Source organism: Salvelinus namaycush, chromosome 10 (assembly GCF_016432855.1).
Source record: "Salvelinus namaycush isolate Seneca chromosome 10, SaNama_1.0, whole genome shotgun sequence".
Classification (NCBI taxonomy): domain Eukaryota; kingdom Metazoa; phylum Chordata; class Actinopteri; order Salmoniformes; family Salmonidae; genus Salvelinus; species Salvelinus namaycush.
This window is the reverse complement of record NC_052316.1, coordinates 18679626-18706577: the sequence shown is the minus strand read 5'-3', so window position 1 is coordinate 18706577 and position 26952 is coordinate 18679626. Positions and strand designations below refer to the sequence as shown.

At 42.8% G+C, this 26952-nt stretch overlaps 2 protein-coding genes across 5 annotated transcripts in view; both read left to right on the top strand.

Moving 5' to 3' along the window:
• The first annotated feature begins 640 nt into the window (after positions 1–640).
• On the top strand, positions 641–8427 carry LOC120054796 (hepatoma-derived growth factor-related protein 2-like). Of its 2 annotated transcripts, none has more exons than XM_039002427.1 (16): positions 641–888; positions 1606–1682; positions 3110–3248; positions 3509–3679; positions 3798–3914; positions 4003–4080; positions 4211–4397; positions 4489–4573; positions 4682–4958; positions 5044–5180; positions 5289–5356; positions 5516–5586; positions 5744–5845; positions 6713–6869; positions 7085–7205; positions 7372–8427. In XM_039002427.1, exons 1-16 carry the CDS (start codon positions 817–819, stop codon positions 7466–7468), a joined length of 1956 nt encoding a protein of 651 aa, XP_038858355.1. In that variant the 5' UTR covers positions 641–816; the 3' UTR covers positions 7469–8427. The 2 variants fall into 2 exon arrangements, with proteins under 2 accessions (XP_038858355.1, XP_038858354.1); XM_039002426.1 differs by having other exon boundaries at positions 3795–3914.
• Positions 8428–8783: 356 nt separating this feature from the next.
• Positions 8784–26952, top strand: part of LOC120054795 (AP-3 complex subunit delta-1-like) — a 31968-nt gene continuing 13799 nt past the window's right edge. For 2 of the 3 annotated variants that reach the window (XM_039002425.1, XM_039002422.1), the window contains exons 1-23: positions 8784–9099; positions 12529–12624; positions 12895–12975; positions 13083–13163; positions 13314–13421; positions 13501–13630; positions 13867–14006; positions 14113–14186; positions 14318–14367; positions 14726–14775; positions 15146–15194; positions 16443–16588; positions 21186–21334; positions 21652–21882; positions 22029–22263; positions 22376–22521; positions 22827–22980; positions 23193–23264; positions 23470–23545; positions 23823–24022; positions 25142–25215; positions 26265–26415; positions 26525–26650. In XM_039002425.1, coding sequence (XP_038858353.1) covers positions 9004–9099; positions 12529–12624; positions 12895–12975; positions 13083–13163; positions 13314–13421; positions 13501–13630; positions 13867–14006; positions 14113–14186; positions 14318–14367; positions 14726–14775; positions 15146–15194; positions 16443–16588; positions 21186–21334; positions 21652–21882; positions 22029–22263; positions 22376–22521; positions 22827–22980; positions 23193–23264; positions 23470–23545; positions 23823–24022; positions 25142–25215; positions 26265–26415; positions 26525–26650 — 2715 coding nt within the window. In that variant the 5' untranslated portion in view covers positions 8784–9003. The remainder of the gene's footprint in view (positions 9100–12528; positions 12625–12894; positions 12976–13082; positions 13164–13313; positions 13422–13500; positions 13631–13866; positions 14007–14112; positions 14187–14317; positions 14368–14725; positions 14776–15145; positions 15195–16442; positions 16589–21185; positions 21335–21651; positions 21883–22028; positions 22264–22375; positions 22522–22826; positions 22981–23192; positions 23265–23469; positions 23546–23822; positions 24023–25141; positions 25216–26264; positions 26416–26524; positions 26651–26952) is intronic. The other variant, XM_039002423.1, reaches the window with a different exon arrangement.

Here is a 26952-nt window from a genome sequence, read left to right as displayed (position 1 = left end):
CCACATCTGATGTTACCCTTTGGAGAAAATAAGGAGCCAATACTCCCCTAATAATTTCTGTGCACTTGGTGCGGTGCATTTGGAAGTTTGTTGCTGCCACGGATTCTGAAAAGGCAGCTTTGCATGCCATACCTAAATGGTCGCATGCTAGCAGCGAACAATGCTCCGCAATGGCCATTGCCATAGTAGCTTCTGCGCTTTTGCAGTTATCCACTTTCTTAACGAAATGTGGTAATGTAGTCCAGCAGGGGGGAGATTTTCGGCAAAACACCTGAACGTACCCTCTTACTTTCACCCCCATATTTTTACTCTATGACTGCGGTCGATTACCTGTTATTTTTATTTGTCAAGACAACATTCATACTAAAAAACATAAAAGAATCACAAACAACAAGTTATATGTTGTGGAAGACAGATATTTATGAAATCAATGTTTTTACTTCTGCGCTAAAGCTTTTGATTTGATGTTACTATGCATTTTTTAATTAGTGGTCAGATTCAAATTAGGAAAACGATATCGAATTTACAGTGTACACATTGTAGAATATGATTGGTTTGAAGAATGGAGTGAAAAGAAATTAAACCAATTATAGTGGCCAGTAGGAGGGATTTCCGCTCCGATAATCAAAGTTAGCGGAAGCTATTCTTATGAAGCTAACCGCCTCAGCTCGCGCTATTGAGAAACTAGCTTTCTAGCTAGTAAACTTAATCGTTTTGCAGGTTTCGTGTCGACCTGAAAACGGTAAAGAAGCGACACATAAAGACACCCAGAGTTCGCTAAAGAAGAAAGAAAAGGCTGCACAGAAGAGCAGGACAATGCCGCACAATTTCCAACCCGGAGACCTGGTCTTCGCTAAAATGAAGGGGTACCCCCACTGGCCAGCCAGGGTAAGCTAGTAGCAGCCAGAGTGAAGGGGGGTAGGCGAAGGGGACGCTGGAGTTTCGCTGTGCATCCTTGTCAATGACTGACATAGCTAATATTATATAGCCAGCTAGCCTTGCCTCGTACTTGGAACTGTATAACAGTTTTTTTTTAATCCTAGCAATCTGTTTGTAAGATGTTTGCGGGACCATCTATGGAAAAGTATAACCAGACTACTTTGTGAATGGCGTTCATGTTTGTCTTTTGTGCACGTATTTTGTCCAACCAGGCATCGCTAAGTAGCTACAGTACCTGTACTTTACTTTTGGTGTGTGTTGATTGATTGAAGATGAAGCCTTCTTGATTTACAGCTTTTTAGACTTGCTGTCCTATAAAATAAGATCCGAGCTATAGTTAACTAACCAGATGAGTTTTAGGTACAGTGTAAACATATTTTATTTTCTGGAAATGCATGACTTTCATGTGACGTGTTCACTTGTCCCCAGGATGTTTTTGGCAGTGATTAGAACATTCTACAGATTCTTCCAATCAAGGTGTCTGTCTGGAGTGAGGGGTCCAGACAAGGCCAAAATATTAATTACCTACTTCCAGCCTTACTTTCATCAGTTGCCCAACCTGACTTAAGGATCAGACTACAAAGAGCAGTGAATATATTCTCTCCTGTACCTAATTTGGATATCTCTCACAATGTGTTTTTGGTTGTGTGGTTCTCATTCTCCTAGATTGAGGATGTGGCAGACGGAGCAGTAAAACCCCCTCCAAATAAAATCCCCATCTTCTTCTTTGGGACCCATGAAACGTAAGTGCTGTGTCTCTTTGATTTGCAATAGCAGGAATTTCTTTGGATGGACTTGGTATACTACATCATCATTAAGGTCCTTTTATTGCAGGGGTTCTCAAGATTTTTGTGATTGCAAATTCATTAGGGACCCCATCATAATCAGAACACCGCTCGAGTGAGATAAAATAGCATACAAGGAGTTGTACTAAGACTTTGGCAGTGCATTTTCCCCGCTATCCAGAACCCTTGCTCCGGCCAAACGCTACGCCACCCCCACAGACTAAGTATGTAGCGAACGACAGAGCAACAGAATAATTTAGTGTGAGTCGTCAGGCTAGCAGTGCATGGCCATACTAACCAAGTCTTGAGCCCTGGGAAGGAACATATTAAAGGCCCATCTCTTGGCATCAGAGAGAAGATTTTGCAGTTTTAAAGGTAATATCCTGCAGTTCTACACATTTTGTCATGGGGCAGAGATTTTTGTTGTTGTAGCTTTAAAGCTAATATTGTGCTTTTATACATGTTTTACCATGAGGCAGAGATAACTTTGCTGTTTGAAAGCTTACATTACAGTGCATTATGTAAAACATTTTTAAATTTTTTAAATTATATATTTATTTTAATTAATTAGGGGGGAATATAAGAAGTATTGAGTTGAAAAATGTACAACTAGGGGAGTACTGTGAATACCTTCCAGGCCCATGTTGCCCAGAGTTTAGAACATCAATTGTTGATTGATAACATTTTATTGTATTACACTTATTCCGTGAATCCCTTGGCCAACATTTGTTTAATCTGTTAGTAATATTCATAAAAATATATATTTTGAGATCTGGCCATGGTCCTCCTGCAGTATCTCGGGTCTGCGGGCCCCACTTTGAGAACCCCTGCTTTATTGGATCAGCAGTTAAAAAAAATTATTGAGACAGTGATGCAAACAGGAATGTTGTTGATTTGTATTTCTATTCCAGTTGGTTTTGTTTTTGTTGTCCCCAGCTACCTAATGTGTTGTATGTTGTTTTTAATTTAAGTATCATAACTCATATTTCTGTGGAGATATATCCTCCCTGTTTGTTGGTGCACTGTATCTTCTTTAACTTACTTTAACCTTTTGAAACTCATTCATGTGTTTTTCATTACTGGTTTATGTCTGAAGTGATCTAGGTCAATTGTGTGTTGAAGTTCATTCTTTCATTTTGATCATACAGCACTTGTTTTACAAGATGGCAGATAAACTATTCTTAAACCACCACTAGGTGGCAAAATATCCCTTTCAGTATTGTAGTTCATTACCAGTACATGGCATTTACATCATGCAGAAACCTGGTGTGTCAGTTACCCTGAAAGCAGGGAGTGTGGCTGTCTCAAGTATCATCTTTTTAATTCAGTGAATTAGAATTACAGTCTCGTATATAGCATTGTCTTAAATCATGCTCTCTCTTCAGAGCATTCCTTGCACCGAAGGACCTTTTTGCATATGACAAGTACAGCGAGCGCTATGGGAAACCTAATAAAAGGAAGGGCTTCAATGAGGGCTTGTGTGAAATCCAGAACAACCCTCACGCCTCATACAGTGCTCCTGCAGTAAGTACATCATATCCTCAGAAGTCCCTCTTGATACTGTTTCTGTAATACTGACCAACTACAACTGAGTGCTGTTATCCCTGGTTTATTATTATTTTTCTGTACACTTAGGATCCGTTTAGGTCAGAGACTCGTTGCCAAAGTTACCGTACTATACAGCTCCCTGTTGGTGGTATTATCTGTTTGGTCAGCATTCTATCACATCTGTGTTTATCAACAAACACTTACGTTGGGGCATTATCTCTTCATTCACTCCCCAGCCTGTCAGCTCGTCTGACAGTGAACCCAATGACGGTGCAGCAGGAAGTGAGGCAGAGGATGACGAGGAAGCAGTGGTGCCCAGGAAAGCATGTTCAGGAAGTGAAGTAAATTCTGACTCAGGAAGTGAGGATCAAGGAAGAGGGGTGAAGAGGAAGGCACCTGCTGCCAAGGTGGTTGCGAAATTATATTTTCTGTGTTTTTGGATGTTAATTCCAACCAGACAACTGCTGTTGCTTAGATGTGCATCTGTTATAATATTACATCTCTGTTCTATCTCTCATTCAGCAGCCCCCTGTGAAGAAGACCCGGGGTTCGTCCAGTGACCGGGATGGAGAGGAGAGTGGCTCACCCTCGGAACCAGACCCATCCCCTTCTGACTCGGACTCTGGGAAGAACAGTGACCAGGTCAGTTGACACATACAAACAGTATGTTATACACTAGCATGATAACTTGGTGTTAATTTGATGGTGTCTTGTTTGTTTTCCCCTGTAGGACTTCACCCCAGAGAAGAAGGCAGCAGCAGGCCGTGGCGGCGCCGGGAAGAAGGCTGGAGGTGGCAAAGGGAAGAAGGTGAGGAAAGGATGCCCTTCAGGTGTCAAACAGCCCTGGGTAGCTGAATAGATAAGCACCGTTTATGGTTTCGCAGTGATTACTGGCTCTCTCTCTCATTATGGTTTTCTCTCTTTCTGGGATGCTGTAGAAGGTGTTGTCGGACTCCGACTCCGACTCTGGGTCTCAGTCAGACAAGAAGAAAGGGGGCAGTGATTCAGAGGATCAGAAGCCACGGCCTGCTCTGTCTGGATCAGAATCCCAGTCTGGCTCCAAATCCGACTCTGACTCAGAGCCACAGCCACCTCCACGGAAGGCTCCTCAAGCGCGCAAGAAAGGTGAGGGCTATTATGTCTGGTATCCCAGACAGTGAATGATAACTGTATTTGTCACTGCATAACCCTCTTCTCTGCCATTTGTCTCACTCAGAGAAGCCTCCGCCAAAGCCTCGGGGTGGACGGAAACCCAAAGCTGCCCCGGTCAGAGCACCGGCGTCTTCCTCTGACAGTGATAGGTCAGCACGGCTCTAGTCTGTTCCACATTGGTTGTGCTCTCCGTTAATACATTATAAATGACTTTTGTCAATAAATAAGTACATTATGAATGGTCTCCTGTACTACAGCGACAGTGAGCCGGACCGAGTCAGCGACTGGAAAAAGAGAGATGAAGAGCGTAGGAAAGAGCTGGAGGAACGGCGGAAGAAGGAGCAGGCAGAGGAGATCCTCAAGTATCGGGAGAGGGAGAAGGAAGAAGATGAGCAGAGAAAGAAGGACAAGGAGAAAGGAAAGAGCAGTGGTGAAAACAGTTCAGATGAGGGTGTAGATCACCCACTGAAGAAGTCCAAGAAACCCCCACCGCCCCCCATCCCCGCCCCCTCCGACTCTGACTCTGGACCTGAGGTAACTAGCATGGAAGACTGTAAAGAGGGGACATTTGCTTGTTTTAGAATAGATTTGTTGAACATTGTGTTTTTCCCCCATTCAGGTGAAAGCATCTGCAAAGCGTTCAGACAACCAGAAGAAAGGGAGAACAAAGAAAGAGAGGGATCATGGTAAAGGCAAAAAGGAGAAAGATGTGAAGGAAAAGCGAACCCAGCGGTCAGAGGAGAGGCCCCGAGTGAGGTAAATTGCACATGGCTGAACAAGACAAAAGACCAGAGCACAGATCTCATTAGATGTTATCTTCCATTAAATATAAATGCACACAGGTCACTGAGCTCTCTCCCTCAGGTCCAAGCCTGACAAGCCCAAACGTAAACCAGAGAGACCTCCAGAGAGGAAAGCAGAGAAGAAAAAAGGTCAGAGCTCAATGTTACTCCCAGTCCACCAATCCACTGTGTCCATTTGGAAACCCTGCATATGGAAAACTAATTGTGACCAATGGTTGGTCAGATACAGTGCCAGGTAATATAAACTTTTCGTGTCCTCACTCCTTGTCTTTTTGTGTCTGTACACAGAGCCAACTCCAGACGAAAAGCTGCAGAAGCTCCACACTGACATCAAGTTTGCACTGAAAGTGGACAACCCAGTGAGTAACCATATAAGGGGCTCTCTTCATTGTCAACAGAGAAGTTATTGTCACATAGTTGGGATTTTACAAGCAGCATGAGGAACCACCTTTTTTATTTGACCAATTAGATGTTCCTTGCACATAGAATACTGCAATGGTGTTGTCTGTTCTGCAGGACATAGAGCGCTGTCTACAGGCCCTGGCAGAGCTGGAGGCTGTGCCGGTCACCAGCCACATCCTACAGAAGAACTCTGATGTTATTGCCACGCTTAAAAAGGTGCCTTTCCCTCTGAACCTCTTCATAAAAGTTAACCTTGTGTACTGAACAAAAATATAAATGCAACAATTTCAAAGATTTTACTGAGTTACAGTTCATATAAGGAAATCATTCAATTGAAAGGCCCTAATCTATGGATTTAATAGATCTATGGATCTATTAGGCCATAATTTGACCCTAATCATGTGGGAATACAGATATGCATCTGTTGGTCACAGACACTTTAAAAAAAGAAATGGGCCTCACAATCAGGATCTCGTCACGGTATCTCTGTGTATTCAAATTGCCATCGATAAAATGCAGTTGTGTTCGTTGTCCGTAGGTTATGCCTGCCCGTACCATCACCCCACTGCCGCCATGCGGCACTCTGTTCACAACATTGACATCACAACATTGACAGACCACATACACGTGGTCTGTGGTTGAGGCCGGTTGGACATACTCCCAAATTTTCTAAAACAATATTGATGGTGGCTTATGGTAGAGAAATTAACATTAAATTCTTTGGCAACAGTGCTGGTGGACTGGTGTTGTGACAACTGTGCATTTCAGTGGCCTTTTATCGTCCCCAGCACAAGTTGCACCTGTGTAATGATCATGCTGTTTAATCAGCTTCTTGATATGCCACACCTGTCAGGTGGATGGATTGTCTGGTTTAAGAATAAATACTCACTCACTAATAGGGATGTAAGCAAATTTCAGATCTTTCTGGAATCTTTTATTTCAGCTCATGAAATCTGGGACATACTTTACATGTTGCGTTTATATTTTTGTTCAGTATAGATCCTCTGTGTATATCTCATCCCCTGTTTTTGGCCCCTTTGAACTCCGCTGAAGTTGTTCTGATTGATGTTTGTGTTACTGTAGATCCGTCGATACAAAGCAAGCAGTGACGTAATGGAAAAGGCCAGCCAGGTCTACAACAAATTAAAGGGGCAGTTTGTGGTCAAGTCTGAAATGCCAAGTAAACACAAAGCTGAGGGAAAGGAGCAGGAAGAGAATGGGAAGGAGACACAAAACACAGGTAATTCTCTCAGCCCAAACTTGACTTATTTACTGTATTTACTGATGGACTTATTTACATTTTCTGTATTTTTCCTCCTATGGATATTACCCCTCTTAAAGGAGAAGTTCACTATGGCATTAATTCATAGACTTTATTTTTCAATGTGTGTAACAACGAAATTAAAGGTCCTTCATTTGTAGCCAATCAATTGATTTTGCATAACTTGTCATCAGATGTAATACCTGTGAATGGGGAATCAGAAGTCCAGAAAAAGGAATGCACTGAGTTGGAGGATACCCCAAAGTCACCGGTCCAGGAAGTGAATGATGAGCATGTGGCTTCAAGCCCCAACAGGTAAACGGCCTCCTCCTATGTCACATCTTTGTGTACTTCCTTTATTTCTGCTAATATTTGTTCAAAGTATCCATGGTAATATATTGCTCTACTCATTGGTACTTTGCTACCATCACAACGGTATATGTGGCTCTAGTTCTGAAGTCTTGTCTCTTCTCCATGGTAGGCGAAGTCCTGATAGTCCTGCTGAGCAGCAGACGCACACTGATGAAACACACCACGCTCTCTCTACAGAAACAGAACTGACAGCGATGGAGAGCTGAAGAACTCTGAAGAAAATGGAATACAACTGTTTACCACCGCTAAAAGGAAAGCTCACTAGTCTCGTGCCAGATACATGGTGCTCTGCATACCACTTTGATGTTCGCCATTGTATTTTTCAATTTTTATAGGACACCTTGGACAATCCCCAATTCCTCCCCCTCAAGCTACCATGCTTTTTTTTCTCCCACATGAACTATAACTTTGGTCTTTCATACTGTATTTATGAGAGATTCAATTTTTAGCACTTCTAACAGGAAATCGAAGGGGGAGAGGAGTCTTGTTCTGCTTTGAAGTAACTGTACTGTCACGTTAGTCAAGGCATCTGTTGGCTTTGCTTTGAGAATGATATTGAAGCCTACAGAACCTAGAAAAGGCTAATGTGTGGTGGATAAGTATGAGTCTGGTACTTTTTGTGAGTTTTTTTTTTTTTTTTTTTATCTGGTCAGTTCTTATTAATCCAGTCGCACCATATAAATATTAAGCCAGTGAATGGAACCACATCACATGTTTTCCAATTAAGTTCCACCTACTTTTAATTTTTATAACAAGTATGTTTTCTGATATTGCATCTGCTTTTGATTTACTGAATGCTGTGGAATTATTCATAGTCATCTGGTTTTTCCCTCAATACCATCTGCTTTCAATAATTAGCCTAATGAACGGGATAATACACATTGTGTACAGACTAAATGATATGATCCTGATCCAAGTTGTCCAGATCCCATGCAGCTGGAGCCCATTTGACGTTTGCTTGTCATACATGTGTTTTTAGTGCTATGTAAAATATTTTGTTTAATTTAGTTGAGTTAAATCAATATCTCAGCATTGTGGTCATAATCTGAACACTTCTGTCATTGAAGGCTTCAAGGAAGTCTCATATTCTCATAAATGTAGTTGGATTGGGGTGTAATAAATGTATACATACAAGTTGTAATTTACAACCTGTGTAACCAATCTAGTGAAGAGGAATTGCAGTGAATAATGTGGACCTATGCATGTGGTCAGCGGTGTAAAATTGTTTACAAATAACCCATTATACATTTATGCAAGTTAAATAGCAGATTATTTGCCATCCTTTTACATGAAAATGTTCATGCAGTCATTAATGCTCATTGGGTTGGCTGTGGCAAAGAAAGATCTACTGTGCACAATTTTGTAGACATGGTGATGAATTGCATTCTGTATAAAGAATACAACTTGAAAATGATCATGCATTAACATTGCAAACCGAGTACTAGGCATATATCTTTAATTGCATTTGATTATCATAATGAGAATCCCACATATTAATACAGTCAGCTGACGTTAGACGCCATTTTGTCAGCCATTTCCTATATGGATCCACTGCCAGTGTTTGCACAGTTATAGTACACCCCATCTAGCTTCTCCTTCTCTGCCCGGGATTAGTAAACAATTACGAATCCCGAAAAAACGGTATCCGGGTGGATGAGAGACTGTCTAGCGGGCCGGTTAGCATCCAAAAGACCTCTACCAGGCGCTTTGTCCCCGAGGACAGAAGCGACAAAAGTCAGCCATGGCTTTGAAGATTGTTAAAGGGAGCATCGATCGGATGTTCGATAAAAATCTTCAAGATTTAGTACGTGGAATTAGGAATCACAAGGAAGATGAGGTAAAACGATTAGCTGTGTTTTCGGAAATGTCTGATTACCACTGTCAGTAAGTCAATGTTTGTAACATATCTCATTGCTAAATATTCTGGTTAGCCAGCTACAATAGCTCACCTATTAGATAGCCATTCCAACCTTATGCTAGCTGTCTACCCGGTATGCTATCCACATAGCTAAATAACTAAGGCGTCTTGTCATGAAGTTAATCAGGACTGAGTAGGCAACCGAATATCAACTCTGGTAGCATTAGTTAACTCGGTAACTGTCAATGTGCCATTGCGCGATAATCGTAATTTGGCTAGCAAGCTAACATTAGCAGTTTATCGCCACTACATAGCTAGCTACTGATTTAGCAGATGGGTTTTATCCAAAGCGCACTTTATTTTGTTTCGTACTGGTCCTCTGTGGGACTCGAACCCACAACCCTGGCGTCGCAAGCACTTATTCTACAAACTGAGCCACACGGGACCCTTCAAATATTATGGTTCTTGCACGAAATACTACTTATAACCAGTTGTGAAACGCTACCTTTTTACTGCTCATGGCAACTGCTTTCAGGTGAAGCTAATTAGCTAGCAAGTGACAACTAAGAGGCTAACTAGCAGTAACGTTAGCTAAGTTTATCCACCTCAGCTGATGTGATCAGGATGATGCGTGTAATAATACTTTTCCTTCAGCACTATTTTTCTCTTATTTGCTAATTGACAGTAGCTAGATAAAAATTGTGAGTTCCCTTTGTGTATATTCATCTCATATTGCATTAATAAAAACAGTGACATGCAAACAAAGTCTAGACGATTTTGTAGGCCTCGCTCTACAGCGTCATGTCAGTGACAACGTTGCATAGGTAGACGAAAGGATGCTTCCTCCACAACTCTTCTGACTGGAAAAACAGAGGTCCTTTTATCCAAACTACTATACTTTCGCCACCTTTTTTAATTCATTTTGTTTGTACATTTGTGGGAAATAGGTGAAGTGACACCTCCGAAGAGTCAGACAGCAGATTACCGGATGCTAGGTTTATGCAAATTGTAGATTTCATAATCATGCTTTATTAATATGGCTGTAGACTATACTAGCTATGTATACTGTGTTAGCAACATCAGAGGACATCCAATGTGGTGTGGAAAAAAGTAGTATTAAGTATTGCCATAACAGGGAACAGCCTCATAACGTTTGATTATAGTTCCCTGTGATATGACAGCTTTTATGGTAGGAAATGCTCCTGTCTTCATGGGTGTCACACCAGTGTTTTCAGGATGATGCTGTGTTCTGCAAATTAGATCATCAAAGAATCAGCATCATCACAGAGGGTGACAGTGGGTTGGCCTATAGTCTGTCCAATAGAGGGCACTGTTTGAATGAGATATGGAGGTGGAAGTTGCTCCAGAATGAATTCCTTCGTTTTAAACCGATTTTAAGTTTAGGAAATTATGTCACTTAGTGGAGACCATTATGCTGTTAGGGTGGATGTATTGCTACCATTCAAAAAATTATGCCAGTCAGTAGCTAGGACATAGGGAGTCTCTTATTGCAGAACTTTCTTGAGCAGAAGAGTGAGCTGGACCAATGTTGAATTGGGAAACACTCAAACGGGACAGTTTTATCTCCATCTCTTCATTCAAAGACTCAATCATGGACACTCTTACTGACAGTTGTGGCTGCTTTGTGTGATGTATTGTTGTCTCTACCTTGCCCTTTGTGCTGTTGTCTGTGCCCAACAATGTTTGTATCCTGTTTTGTGCTGCTACCATGTTGGGCTGCTGCCATGTTGCTACCATGTTGTTGTGTTGCTACAATGCTGTGTTGTCATGTGTTGCTGCCATGCTATGTTGTCTTAGGTTTCTCTTTATGTAGTGTTGTTTCTCGTTGTGATGTGTGTTTTGTCCTGTCCTATATTTTTATTTAATTTATTTGTATATTTAATTCCAGCCCCCATCCCCGCAGGGGGCCTTTTTCCTTTTGGTAGGCCGTCATTGTAAATAAGAATTTGTTCTTAACTGACTTGCCTTGTTAAATAAAAAATGGATAGCTGCTGCTGGATTCCACAGAGCTATGGTGGCCACTGAAGAATCATTTGCCCAGTCAGTTATCTGGCAAAAGAAAGTAAATGTTTTGTCATGTGCTTTTTCATTGCTTAGCCAGACTGACAAAGCATGATATCTTTGACCACTGTACTAAACCAGGATCTTTTGATTCAGGTCCTAATGTGGTCCCCTTTGTGTAACTTAACCCTGCTTACTAAGTTAAGGTGTTGGTTACCCAGCCAACAGTGGACAGCTCACTGAAATATTAATGCCTTGTGTGTGTTCTCTCCAGACCTGGACTCTATTTGCTTTATGCATGTAGGGATATAATACAGCTACACCTATTATACTTAGGCACTCCCTCATTTAAAAGGGAAGCAAATCTAAAAAGGTGTTAAGGCACACAATGCAACTGATATTAAATTGTAGAAGACAATAATATGTAACACTAACAGGGATGTTATGGGCTCCTGAGTAGCGCAGCGGTCTAAGACACTGCATCTCATTGCTAGAGGTGTCACTACAGACCCTGGTTCGATTCCAGGCTGTATCACAACTGGCCGTGATTGGAAGTTCTATAGGGCGGCGCACAATTGGCCCAGCATTTGTTAGGGTTTGGCCGGGGTAGGCTGTCATTGTAAATACGAATTGGTTCTTATCTGACTTGCCTAGTTAAATAAAGGTAAAAATATATAATTATTATCCTGTCCCTGGAAGAAGAACAGTGTCTGAGAAGGTCCCTCCACTGTCTCCCTGTACCTCCTGGAGAACCTGCTGTGCTAGCACAATGTAGGCCTTGGCTGTAGAACAGCTATTTCAATAGGATCTGAATTGGTCGTTGAGTCAGAATGTGATAGGAGAGCACTCTGGTGATTTCAGGTGTCCATGCTCTGCAGCCTGGTTGCAAGTATAATGTGCAGAGTACAAACCCCCCCCCCCCTCTTCCCCCTGTCACTGTCTCATGACTGCAGACACATGACCAGCACACTTGTATTATAGAGCTCTCTGTGTGTGTGTGTTCCAAGGTTCTGTTGCACCAATGTTTTACTCTGCTCTATCAGAAAGTCTAACCAGGCTAAACAATCTCTGTGTAGCAGATAAATGTAGCATTAAACCTTGAATTAAAGGTTACTCACTACTTATTCTTTTAATTCCAAGTTCAGAATAAAACCCATTCAACCGTATACTGAAAACCCTAACAAGCCTAAAACATTTCTGATCAGAAGCTCTGTTTGATTATCCTTTTATTTTATAGATTTATAAAATTAATGACATTTCAAATGCCCTTACGATTTCTCCCCTTAGACTATTTGTAAACTGGTTAACTGAGGTCAACCAGGAGAGGAAAGTAAAGTATCATGTGGAGGTTGTCATTGCTCTGTCTGTTCCTCTGTCTCTTCTCAGGCTAAGTACATCTCCACCTGCATTGATGAGATCAAGCAGGAGCTCAAGCAGGACAACATTGCTGTCAAAGCCAATGCTGTGTGCAAACTCACCTACGTAAGACCACAGACCAGCACCCCTCACTAAAACTGCCGTTACTGAATTTGCCCTCACTGAAACTGCCCTCACAGTGAACAACACAGAGATGCGCAACCAAAAACACTAGCTATATATCCTTGGCCTACTATGCATACTTTTTCACTTGATAGCATGTACTTTGAATACTGCCGTACTCAGGAAAAGCTCTTTGATAATGGATTTAGCTCTCACTGTCCACAGGGACAGCATAGTGGATGTTCAATGCCCTCTCCCCTTGTGTGTTAACAGTTACAGATGCTGGGCTATGATGTCAGCTGGGCTGCATTCAACATCGTGGAAGTCATGAGTTCCTCCAAATTCACATACAAGGTGAAAAAGTGAAATAATGTGCTTTTATAATGTTGGTATTTGAGAATGTTCTAATCGAGATATAATTAGCCTTAGGTCAGAGGTTTAACATGTGCTCTCTCCTCCAGAGAATTGGTTACCTGGCTGCCTCCCAGTGCTTTCATGAGAGCACTGATGTCATCATGCTGACAACCAATCAGATCCGAAAGGTCAGTGTTGCTTTTTTCCCCTTACTTTTGGCCTGCTGGTCTCTGATTAAAGACCAGTTCTGATACCTGCTATTTCCTCCCCTCTCCTTCTATTTTTCTCTCCTCTTTCGCTTTCTCTCTTCCTCTTTTTCATATTTTTTTCTCTCTCAGGATCTGAGTAGTCCTAACCAGTACGACACTGGTGTGGCTCTCACTGGCCTCTCCTGCTTCGTGACCCCTGACCTGGCTCGGGACCTGGCCAATGACATCATGACTCTTGTGAGTCACATTCTCAAGTTCTTTCTACACATTTTTGTCTGTTTCATGCTTCTCTGACCTATCTCTGTTTGTGCTGCAGATGTCCCACACAAAGCCGTACATCAGGAAGAAGGCAGTCCTGATTATGTACAAGGTGTTCCTGAAGTACCCAGAGTCTCTGCGTCCTGCTTTCCCCAGGCTGAAGGAGAAACTGGAAGACCCTGACCCTGGTGAGATAGACTACCTAGTACCTACCTACTTCTCTGTTGGTTGGGGCCAGACAGATTTTTTTTTTATCACCTTGAATCATAAATTATGCAATAACTAAGGAATATAGTGTCTTAACTGGTGGAAGCTTTTTCAAATTATTTGAATGCATTTCACCTCATTCGTATCATAATGTCCTTCAGCATGGATTTTGTTGATCTCATCTCAACACTCCCTGTGTGATGCCTCTGTCCTGTAGGGGTCCAGTCAGCGGCTGTTAATGTCATCTGTGAGCTGGCCAGGAGAAATCCTAAGAACTACCTGTCTCTTGCCCCACTCTTCTTCAAGCTCATGACCTCCTCCACCAACAATTGGGTCCTCATCAAGATCATCAAGCTGGTGAGTGAACAGGGAGCTGTGGGAATGAATGTGTGTCAGTAACAAATTATTGCCAAGTATCACAACATGGAGAGGTGTTGCTCCATTAGTGTGTTATGTGTTTCAGTTTGGTGCCCTCACACCTCTGGAGCCTCGCTTGGGGAAGAAGCTGATTGAGCCCCTAACAAACCTCATCCACAGGTAAAACACACACACAGAGATCCAACCAATAGGTGTTTTGTTCAATCCCTATAACAAAATGTTGTCTGATGAAAATAATGACCTTCTGTTTATCCCTACTCCTTTTCTTACTCCTTCTTCCTCTCTCACAGTACCTCGGCTATGTCACTTCTATATGAATGTGTCAACACTGTAATAGCAGGTCAGTATTCGTCTTCTCACTTCTTCTTTTTGTAGGTACATTTTAGTCTGTGCCGGGTGTAGGCATCCCTCTTTGTGAAGCTTGCGTATTAACTGAAGATGTGGGCAAGCCCAGTTATTTCTGACTCGTAATAAAAACACAATATTCTCTGTGCTATGTTTATAATCTTCAGTGTGGGCAGTTGTTTTTTTTGTGTCTGTGATGTGCCACTGAGGAGGTTGTGTTGACTATGCGTTTTGTTTTATGTGAAGTTAAAAACATCACTGTGCTTTTAAGATTGCAGCTCGTGATAAGTTGTTTTTGACAAGTTTGTAGAGTTGTCACAGCAGGATCTGATTGTCGTTGTCCTCTGTTACAGTGTTGATTTCCCTGTCCTCTGGGATGCCAAATCACAGTGCTAGTATTCAGGTAAGTTTCAGCCGTCATGCCCACACTTTCTCTTCTAGCTAATGATGTTAACCCTTTCCACTCCAATTTTATGACGATGCATGTTTAAACCATGAATCTTTTTTAATTCTTTGTTTTTACCATACACAAGTCTTTTTCAAAAGATGAACAACAACAGATCAAACAGGCTAGTGCAACTGAATAAAATGTGTGATTTTATAGCTCCTAAAATGTCTAGATGCATGTATTTGATGTACAAAGACATCAGCTGGAATATACGGTCACTTTTTCCCCAAAACAGTTGCAGTGCCCAAATTATATTACTAACACTGGACCTGAATTGATTTTAATGGCACTTTCCCTTCCCTTCCTCCCTTCTCTCTATCCTTAGCTCTGTGTCCAGAAACTGCGAATCCTGATTGAAGACTCGGACCAGAACTGTGAGCCCTCTGTCAATGCCTGCAGTGTGTCATTCTCTCATTGTCTGTGTGTTTCTGAGTAGCCACCCATCTAGCTCCAACAACCTAGATCCCAAACTCTGGATAACTCGACATTTTGATCATGGTCCCACACAGGGGGCTGTTTTACATTTCACTGCACATAGTTGCAGTTGTGACTGTATCAAATGGTAGGGTTTTGTCTTCATCCATTTATACATCTCTACTTCATCAGGCTATTTAGTTTTTAAACTTTCAGTATATTTGATGTCATTCATAGGTCTAACAGGTTACGGCTAACAGTAAGTTAAACCATCTACGATCATTATGTTGATGCAGCTGGTGATTCGAGTTATCTGGGCCCCTTAGTAGGTTGTGTGTAGATTAGATATATACGTTGGCAGCTATGTCTTGTTTTTCATTTGAGTTCCCGACTGTTTCGCTAGTTAGGCTCATAACATCAACAGGCTCTAACCCCCCTTGCTCACATTTGACACCACTTTAGTCTCAAACATCATAGAGTTTACAGGGCTTCTCCTGACCTTTTCTGATGAAACCAAACCTGTATCTGCACAACAGCACTTCACCTCAAGGTCACATTCACACACATTGATCCATAAACCTGATATGCAGCTATCTGTGCCTGAGATATCAACAGCCCAGATAATAATTGGATGTTATAATATGCCTGATTCAGCAACAACAAAAATCTTATTGGATTATTTCACAATGGCTACATATACCTAGGACTCAAGTTGGTGGCAAAAAACGAAACGTCCATGTGTATATGTTGTCTCGTGTCTGTGTTCTCCATCGTTTTGTGTTTCTTTGTATTTTCCTTTTCTTTGTTTTAATATATGTGAAAATATCAGGTAGTCAGTCAGACAGCACGTTTTGTATACTATACTGTGTAGACAGTCATATTATATAAGAGAGGCATTTAGAATAGGGATAACGGCCTACAGTAATGTAATCAGTGAGGTTTCAGCGGCTGAGAGGGGATAGTGAAGACAGCCAAAGAGACCTAGATTGTTCAAGATATTTTGGGTGACCAATAGACCTCTTGTGCTCTAAGACAGGGCGGTAGGCTATAGCCATAAGGTAATGTCTACTGCGGAGTGTAAAGGCATGCTGTATGGCTCGTAGTACAGTCTCCATAGTGCACAGCCTCTAGTCTAGTGCATAGGGAAGTAGAGTAGAAGGCCCAGTGTATAGTGCCCTGGCCACTGAGTGTGTTGTCTTTGTCCATAGTGAAGTACCTGGGCCTGCTGGCCATGTCCAAGATACTGAAGACTCATCCCAAGTCTGTCCAGTCCCACAAGGACCTCATCCTGCAGTGTCTGGATGACAAGGACGAGTCCATCCGCCTGAGGGCTCTAGACCTGCTCTACGGCATGGTGCGGATAAGGGAAAGGGGGATACCTAGTCAGTTGTCCAACTGAATGTATTCAACTGAAATGTGTCTTCCGCATTTAACCCAACCCCTCTGAATCAGAGAGGTGCGGGGGGCCTTAATCGACATCCACGTCTTCGGCGCCTGGGGAACTGCCTTGCTCAGGGGCAGAACAACAGATTTTTACCCTGTCAGCTCTGGGAGTCGATCCAGCAACCTTCTGGTTACTGGCCCAATGCAATAATCACTAGGCTACCTGTCATAGCACATGGTGATTGAAAACACACTTACCCTAACCCCATGTCTTCACCACACCTATACCTAGCCTAGCGATTAGAGTGATGGGCCAGTAACCGAGAAGGTTGCTGGTTTGAATACCTGAGCTGACAAGTTGAAGAAATCTGTCGGTGCACTTGAGCAAGGCACTTAACCCTAATTTGCTCCACCTATTAAGACTGACCCTGTAAAACAACACATTTCACTGCACCTATCCGGACAATACAAAATTTTTCCATCTACTCATGGGGAAATGTCTTTAGCTCAATAACCTCCCTGATTCTATTGATAGCCTAATGCCTCCAGGGGGGTACACTACCTACCTGGTTTGAGGAGGTAACTTTGGACAACTCTGAGTTCACCTCGGGATAACCTCTAACATGAAATTGGCTCACCTTTTAGCCAGGTGAATTTATATGGCAACGAATGCTTCAGAACTAACCTGCGCCGGTGAAGGCTAACTCCATTTATCCTGAGTGAAGTCTGAGCTGTGAGTTGAGGACCAGTGAAATCAAATTCCCTCCCTCTCACAAATGTTTATTTATTTGAGGAAGAGACCGATTTTAAAATATAAAAAAAATACCTTTCACATGACATATTTGGTAATGACAGGATGTATTTGAAAGTAAACGCAGAGTAAAACTGATGTTCTAAATAATTTTATTGATAGGAGTGGGTAAGAAGGTGCTGTGTGCATAAGCACAAAGATGGCATTCACTATACGTAATAAAAGCAAGACAGAACTTCTAAAAGCTTATTTCACATCATAGCCTGCTGAATTTGCAAGATGGATTTTCTTTCATGTTGATTTGGTCAAAAATGTAAAAGTGGCACTGACTCGCCCATAGATTGACGTTTCAGCATTGTTCCAATGTGTGGAGTTTGGCGTGTGACGTGCACTCAGTTTCAAGCCTGCTAGAGTTAGCAGTTAACAGTTCACCAAACCCACAGTTCGGGACGTTTTGGGGTCAAGGTTAAATTAATTACATTTTAAATGCCATTCATTTTGTAAAGCATTCACAATGTTCCTGGCATTGTCTGTTGGGCCAGGATTATTATGTTGGGCCTCAAGTTTCCACTCTGATGCTGCGTATGTAACCATGTGGGTCGTGGGAATTGACCAGTTGTGAAGTCGTAAAAACCAATTGGATGCATTTATGTGATTTTTAACTTGTTGTGAAATTTTGAATAACTAATGGCCAGCAAGCTGCGTCAACCATAAACTAAAAGTACAGCTATCATGCTTGTCAGTGGTGGAAAAAGTACCCATTTGTCATACTTCAGTAAAAGTAAAGATACCTTAATAGAAAAGGACAAGTGAAAGTCACCCAGTAAAATCCTACTTAAGTAAAAGTATTAGATTTTAAATATAAAAATAATAATTTCACATTCCTTATATTAAGCAAACCAGATGGCACAATTTTTTAATTTACGGATAGCCAGGCGCATACTCCAAATGAAGCGTTTGTGTTTTGTGAGTCCGCCAGATCAGAGGCAGTAGGGACGACCAGGGATGTTCTTGTGATAAGTGTGTGAATTGGACCATTTTCCTGTCCTGCTAAGCATTTGAAATATAACGAGTAATTTTGCCTGTCAGGGAAAATGTATGGAGTAAAAAGGACATTTTCTTTAGGAATGTATTGGAGTAAAAGTTGTCAAATGTAAATAGTGAAGTACAGTTACCCCAAAAACTACTGAAGTACTTTACACCACTTATGCTTCAACTTATGACTCAAATTATAAAGTTAGCTTTTAAAAAATGTTTTGTTGCATTTTTAACTGGCCCAAAATTCTGTTATAGAGGCCATTTCCTTAGCAGTTAATGTCAGAGGTCACCATGTGGGAGAAGTAGGTGCTCAGGATGATAGATGAGTTTCCCACTAGTAATTGCCAGTTGGAGGGCCGTTCAAGTGGATTTTCCCCAGTTGTTGTATGTGGTAAATGTCCACTTCCATCTTGCTTATGAGCGCACCATGGCACTGCCTCCTTCAGTGCCAGATGTGCGCTTGTGACTCTCAAAGGGGGAGTATCTGTAGCACGGTACATCTCCCACTCCGGGTTAATGTGATGGGCGGTCACTGTTAAGTAAGCGCAACACAGGGTGCACTGGCCACTTAATTGAAAACTTTAACTTTGGCTTGCTTATATAGAGCGAGTACTACCTGTTTGCTGAAGTAGGTGCAAGAGGGAAGTTCGTAATGTGGCTCGAGCACTTTTCACGAGGTGCTGAAACCCCCTATTCTCAATCACTGAGAAGGGGTGCATATCCAACTGTAAAAAATCTAAACATAGCCTACCTAGCACGCTTGTAATTTCTTTAGCCCGGTCAGAATCAGCTGCCAAGTTCTGGTTTAATGCAGAGGGGCGACGATGTTTCTTTGAGTTTGTCTTGCTCCGGTATACCAGGGTGATGTCGGTATAAATGTGTCAAAATACAATACAAATACAATGTTTTCAGACCCCTTGACTTTTTCCACATTTTGTTATTTTACAGCCTTATTCTAAAATTGATTAAATCATTCCTCCCCTAAATCTGCCCACAATACCCCATAATGACAAAGAAAAACCAGGATTTTAGAAATTTGCAAATTTTATTAAAAATAAACTGATATTACATTTACATTAGAATTCAGACCTGTTACTCAGTACTTTGAAGCACCTTTGGCAGCAATTACAGCCCAGAGTCTTCTTGGGTGTGACGCTACAAGATTGGCACACCTGTATCTGGGGAGTTTCTCCCTTTTTTTTTTTCTCTGCAGATCCTCTCAAGCTGTGTCAGGTTGGATGGGGAGCGTCGCTGTACAACCATTTTCAGGTCTCCGGAGATGTTCGATCGGGTTCAAGTCCGGGCTCTGGCTGGGCCACTCGAGGACATTCAGAGACTTGTCCTGAAGCCACTCCTGTGTTGTCTTGGCTGTGTGCTTAGGGTCATTGTCCTGTTGGAAGGTGAACCTTCGCCCCAGTCTGAGGCCCTGATCGCTCTGGAGCAGGTTTTCATCAAGAATCTCTGTACTTTGTACTTTTCTCTGAGTCCATTATGTGCCTTTTGGCACATTCTTGGTCACCTCCCTGACCAAGGCCCTTCTCCCCCGATTGTTTAGTTTGGCCGGGCGGACAGCTCTAGGAAGAGTCTTGGTGGTTCCAAACTTCTTCCATTTAAGAATGATGGAGGCCACTGTGTTCTTGGGTACCTTCAATGCTGCAGACATTTTTTTTTTGTACACTTCCCCAGATCTGTGCCTCAGCACAATCCTGTCTCTGAGCTCTATGGACAATTCCTTCGACTTCATGGCTTGGTTTTTGCTCTGACATGCACTGCCAACTGTGGAACCTTATACAGACAGGTGTGTGCCTTTCCAAATCATGTCCAATCAATTGCATTTACCACAGGTGGACTCCAATCAAGTTGTAGAAACATCTCAAGGATGATCAATGGGAACAGAATGCACCTGAGCTCAATTTTGAGTCTCATAGCAAAGGTCTGAATACTTATGTAAATAAGGTATTTCTGTTTTTTATAAAACCTGTGTTCGCTTTGTCATTATGGGGTATTGTGTGTAGATGAGGATTTAGAATAAGGCTGTAACTTAACAATGTGGAAAAAGTAAAGGTGTCTGAATTCTTTCAGAATGCACTATATTTGAGGAGTCTGCAGACTGCTGCATAGGTGATTCTCGTTGAGCGTGGAGACATAATGGTAACGTTTTGTCCATAACTCTGTCCATCGCTGTTGTAATCTAATGTTCCCAAACTGGAGATTTTAAACAATGATTCCTCCTGCATCCTCGAAATCTGGTTTATCGACTCCCTACACTCGCCTATGCTATTATTTTTATTAAGTGAAGTTTTAATTATTACATTATTATTTGTACAGAACTCGTTTCTGGCTGCACCTCACAAAAGGACAATTTCAAATGCGCCAATTTAAGATTTTAATTATGATTACAACGTACGCATAGGCTCTAGTTGTTATAAGAGAATATCCTGAAATGTTTTTTCAGATTTAGTTGAGGCATAGGCCTACAACGCAGTAGGCATAGCTTATAGGCCTAGTGTTTATATATTTTTAGCCATTTTTTTAATTGTTTCGGATTCACATTGCAGACCGAATTGAAGTCCCTGGTACGAATGTGAACCGTTACACCCCTAGTTAGCGGCAGGCGGACGAGCAATATCCACCATTGTAGTACGGATGAACCCTGAGCTGGAATGTGAAGCTAGCTAATTTCAGAAACGCCTGGGTACATCTAGCTACGTACTGGTAACAGTACCGTTTCTGATTGCCCCATGCCTCTGTTTCTCATTGACTATTTGTGTCCTCCCAGGTGTCCAAGAAGAACTTGATGGAGATAGTGAAGAAGCTGATGTTGCACGTCGACAAGGCTGAGGGAACCACTTACCGAGATGAGCTGCTCACCAAGATCATCGACATCTGCAGTCAGAGCAATTACCAGTACATCACCAACTTTGAATGGTCAGTACAACTTACTGGAGGGGCCTATAATTGTCTCCGGTTCTTTACACACTTTTAAACTCATACTTTCTGTGATCATGAGTCTCTGTGTGTCAGGTAGCGTTGAAAGACTCAGTTAACGCTTTGCAGTAATGTGTCCTGCTGTATTGTACTCTATATGCTGATCGGCTCTTACCTATACGTATTTTTAAGTTATTTGTAAATAGTTCAAGGTTTTTGTCTTCTTTTTTGGAATTACCTGCCATTTAGGGGCCTACCTTCCACTCACCTGTCTCTGAAGTACATCCGTCTGACTCTGTCCTGTGTCCATCTCTCAGGTACATCAGTATCCTGGTGGAGCTGACCCGTCTGGAGGGCACGCGGCATGGCCACCTCATTGCCTCCCAGATGCTGGACGTGGCCATTCGGGTCAAGGCCATCCGAGCCTTTGCTGTGGCCCAGATGGCTACTCTACTGGACAACGCCCACCTGCTTACCGGCAACACACAGCGCAACGGCATCTGTGAGGTTCTCTATGCCGCCGCCTGGATCTGTGGAGAGTTCTCAGAGTATGTATTCATATCTATTCCTCTTCATATCTATTCCACACGCTTTCTAGCGAGACTGTTTTCCACTAACTAGCTAATATCAGGCCAGTTCAGCCCTATATCATTGGCTTATCCCTCATCCAGTACCATCCTCCATCTCCCCACAGACACCTGGAGGAACCCATGGCAACTCTGGAGGCCATGCTGCGGCCCAAGGTGGCCACCCTGCCGGGCCACATCCAGGCCGTGTACGTGCAGAACGCTGCCAAGCTGTTTGCCACGGTGTTGCGTGGCCAGGAGGGGGCACCAGCGGACAGCACGGTGGCCCAGGAGACCAGTCAGCTGCTCATTGACAGGCTGCCTCTGTTTGTCCAGAGTTCCAACCTGGAGGTGCAGGAGAGGGTGAGTCACACATCTAACCTCCGGGGGCTATTGGCCATTTGAAAGGCGAATACCTTTTTCACTATGCATCTCTCTTTGCCCCCCCCCCCCCTCATTCCTCTCCCCTCCCCAGGCTTCATGCATCCTGCAGCTGGTGAAGTACATCCAGAAGCTGCAGCAGAAGGATGTGGAGGTAGCTGAGGAGGTGACAGCTCTGTTTGCTGGGGAGCTCAACCCTGTGGCCCCCAAGGCACAGAAGAAAGTACCTGTTCCTGAAGGGTCAGTCTGCCTGCTGCTCTCTCTTACTCACAATGCTGTTAAATGAAGCTTATAGTGATGCACAACATAATACATATATTTTTTTATAGTACTACTTTATGCAGCACATTACACAATTTTAGATATTGCAAAGTAGCTTTGTTTTTTAGTCTGTCTTGCAGACTATTGAATGTCAGTCTGTCTGAGTCGTATATAAAGTGCATACACAACATCAACAGAGACTTACTGATTCCATTTAAGCACTAAACACATCCCTATTGGACAGTACAGCTGGTGAGAACGTGTTATCTTGGTTTTGTCCCCAGTCTGGACCTGGATGTGTGGATCAACGAGCCTCCGTCTGGGAGTGAGTCTGAAGATGAGGGCAGGAAGTCCAAGGGCAAGGCTGTGTTTGCCAAGGAGGAGTCCAGACACACCAAGCCACGCTACACTGAGGTGGACGAGAAGGAACTGGCCAAGGTAAGATGGCAATGTATAAGACAATCACTGCTGTAGACCTAGTGATATACAAGCTCCTCAGTTCTTTCATCAGTTGATCTGGTGTTAAATGTTTGCTGACCCTAAAACAATCAGACACCGAAGAGGTACACTGGTACACACCACTCAACCATAATATAAACACAATAGAGTTTTCATATGACTGACTTTATGCTGTTTCTCCCTCCCTCCAGAGGAGAGAAGTAAGGAAGGCAGAGCAGGCCAACAACCCATTCTACATCAAGGCCTCCCCCTCCTCTCAGAAGGTACGCAGAGCATCATTACCCAATTGGCAGCTAGTCTTGTGTGTTATCCTGACTCTTGCTGAAATGTAATTAATTACACATTTCAAACTACTCCCATCTAAATATGATCGTTTTAATGGACTAGGAGCCTTTGTTATGTTCTTCACATTCGTGTGTTATAGTTCCTGTGTGTAACACTCGTTTCTGTGTGTGTGTGTGTGTGCAGGTGTACCAGGATGGTGTTGGTGTGGAGCACATTCCAGTGGTGCAGATTGACCTCAGTGTGCCTCTTAAGGTCCCAGGTCAGTCTCCTCTGGCCACTAGATTATAAACTACTGATTTCAATGTACAATGTATCAGTGAGTGGTTTGCACACAGCACTCTGTATCAAAACCTAACCCATCTCCCTTTTTCTCTCTTCGCCTCTGTCATAACTTATCCCCTCTACTGTACCCCTCTCTCACCTCTCTCTGTCGTAACTTAACCCCTCTACTGTACTTCTCGCTCTGTAACATAACTTAACCCCTCTTTCTCCTTCCTTCGCGCTCTCTCTTTCTTTCTCCCTCCCGTTTGGTTTAGGGATGCCAATGTCAGATCAGTATGTGAAGCTGGAAGAGGAGCGTCGGGAGAAAAACAAGGCAGACAAGAAGAAGAAGGACAAGAAGAAGAGGGAGAAGGGCGAGAAGGGCCGCCGGAGGAGGGGGGACTCTGGCCCAGAGAGCGAGGAGGACATCACCCCCGCACACATGGTGGACATCGTCACTGAGGAGATGCCAGAGGTAGGGGTTTACACATGGTGTTCAGAGTAGAGGTCTTCACGGATCCAAAAGTTGACCTATTCCGAAATGGACATGGGACTTTCCCACCCGGACTCGAAATGCATCAATATTTATTTTTTTAAATATAGAGACCAGTTCCGTATAGATCTGGTCAGATCCAGACCTGGTCCGATCTGAGTGATGGAAGCAGCTGAAAATGTACTTTTTCCCCCCTAAGCGACTATTAACCAGAGCTGATAAAGCGCGAGAGGATTGGAGGTGCCGCTCTAGCAGGCGGCGGAGTGAGCGAGTGACACGGGGAGCAGGGAGGGAGAGAAGCCAACCAACAAGCTGACTCACTATAGTAGACTAATAGCTGCCATAGCTAGGTTATTTATCATCAAATATGATTACATAGCACCTGTCTTGACAGCATCAAACCGGGAGAAGCTAGTTATGCTAACTAACTTTAGCTAGCTAGGCTAACTGAGGCTGCAGTGCATGCACTTTCTCATTCTACAGTTACAAATACCAACAACTCCATTCAGAATATTAAGCATCAGCCTACCTGTTGGCTCTTGGTTGTTGTAGCCTATCCTTCTCCTTTTAATTCTATCTTCCATTCATTTGTTATCCTCTGACTTTTTCCACACGGGGGCTCTGACTGTAGCCTATTGCTGCTTTGACTTATGATTGGCCAGCAACAACAACAAGCTACACGCACCACACTCCACTCTCGTGAAAAGAAAGAGCAGCAGCATAAATTATTACATTTCTCTCTACTGCAGCAGTCACGTTCGGATCTGTATGGGCCCTTCTGAACACGTCAGTTAAAATTACACCTCCCCAAGAGCTGTGACAATCATATCAGATCTGACCCAGACCTGTGACATTATTTAGAATTCTGGATTGGGTCTCGGATATTCGGGTACAGGTGGATCCGTGAAGACCTCTAGTTCAGAACGTTTCATATAGGAATTTAAGGGGGAAAAAGAGAGCCCAAAACCTCATGAAAGTGGCTCAGGCCAAGAAGCCATAAAACATTTGTTATATTGAGTGGTAATTCACATTTTTAATTTCATATTAAATGCAAGGATGTTATTTTGCACTGTCACTAACTCAACTCTCTTCCTGTCTCAGAATGCCTTACCCAGTGATGACGACGACAAAGATCCCAACGACCCCCACAAAGCTCTGAACATCGACCTGGACAAGTGAGTTCACTCATCACTGACCTCTGTATTACAGCTGTCCACTAATGGATTAGTATGAAAGCGCAGGCTATATAAACAGGCTGTGCTATTATATACTCTGCGGGGGTGTATAATCTCTTCCTGGCACCAATGATGAGAGATTGGTGCTAGTGCTGCCCTGGCCAGGCCCTTCCCATCCACACACACTCTCTCTCACTGTGCTTTGCTCTGTGGTTCTCTCCCTCTGTCTCTCTCATGCACACACACCTCTCTGTCCCCTTGCCCGAGCAGTTTGCTGGCAGCATCTCGCAGGTGAGTACATTCTCAGTGTCAAGAGGCCACGTCTGGGCCTGCATACTAAACTGACTGATCTGCTGTCTGTCTCAGTCTCACGCCTGCCCCCTCCCACTAACATAGCATTGCTCTCTCTCTTCATCTGATTCTCTCGCTCTCCGTTTGGGCATGACGTGACTTTACAGTTTAAAGTTTGATCCCAGTGTTCAACTACTCGATTTTCTCCCTCTCAGCCCTACTCCATTTGAAACCTTCTACAAGCTCCCTTCAGAATATCAGCATTCCCTCCTTCCAAAACTGTTATTGTGGCAGGAGCTGAAGAAAAGCGCTCTTCTCACTAACTTAAACTCTCATCACATCAATCTGTTTTATAGATGGAGGTAATTGATTTCTCAGTGGAACTGCTGATTTTCTGAAGTCCTAACTCAATCGCCAGTACTACTCCTGGACGGCTACAGTGCTGCTCTTATTTTAATCCTCACCCTCATCCTCATCCTCCTTCATTGGTCTTCAACATAATGTTAATTGCTAATTATTTGATTAACCTGTTAATGGGAGTGTTCCTCCTGACCCCCCCCCTCTTTTGAAGGTTTGTGTTTGAGATGTCGTGCACCTGAGTGGAGGGCTTTGTCTCAACTAGCTTCCTTTCCTAAAAGGAGACAAGGAAAATAGGCTAGTTAACACTTGATGCAGCCAATGGCTGTGGTTTGACCAGAATCCTCATGCACACGCAGGGCTGTGGTTTTAAGTGTGTCTACTTCTCTTTGTGCTCTCAGGCCTCTGGCAGACAGCGAGAAGAAACTGCCAGTCAGGTCACACCGTCCCGACGAGGTCCTCAAGAGCCCCATGGAAGACAGGCAGGTGGTGGAGGTTGCACCAGAGCCCAAGAAAAAGACAGGAAAGGAGAAGAAGGAGAAGGACAGGAAGGTTTGGCTCCATCTTTATTTCTTAAGAATATTTTTCATATTTTTGACGTCTGTTTCCGTAGTATTTGAGACCTTATTGACTTGAGGATTGTGTTTTTTTGTAATTGTAGAAGAGTAAAGAGAAGAAGAAAAAACACAAACAAGAGGAGGATCTTATGGGTGCTGGGTCAGAGGAGCCTGTCCAACCAGAAGAGACCAAGGAGGTGGCAGCCCCGCCTCCTGCCTCTACACCAGAGGTATGACGTCACAAAGGGAGGGACTACCTTTTATACAGGGACTATATATATATATATATATATATTATATATGTGTATATATATATATATATATATGTATGTATGTATGTATATGTGTGTGTGTGTGTGTGTGTGTGTATATATGTGTATATATATATATATATATATATATATATATTATATATGTGTCTGTCTTCGGAAAGTATTCTGAATTTTTCCACATTTTGTTAGGTTACAGCCTTATTCTAAAATGGATTAAATATTTTTTTCCCCTCATCAATCTAGAAACAATACCCCAAAAT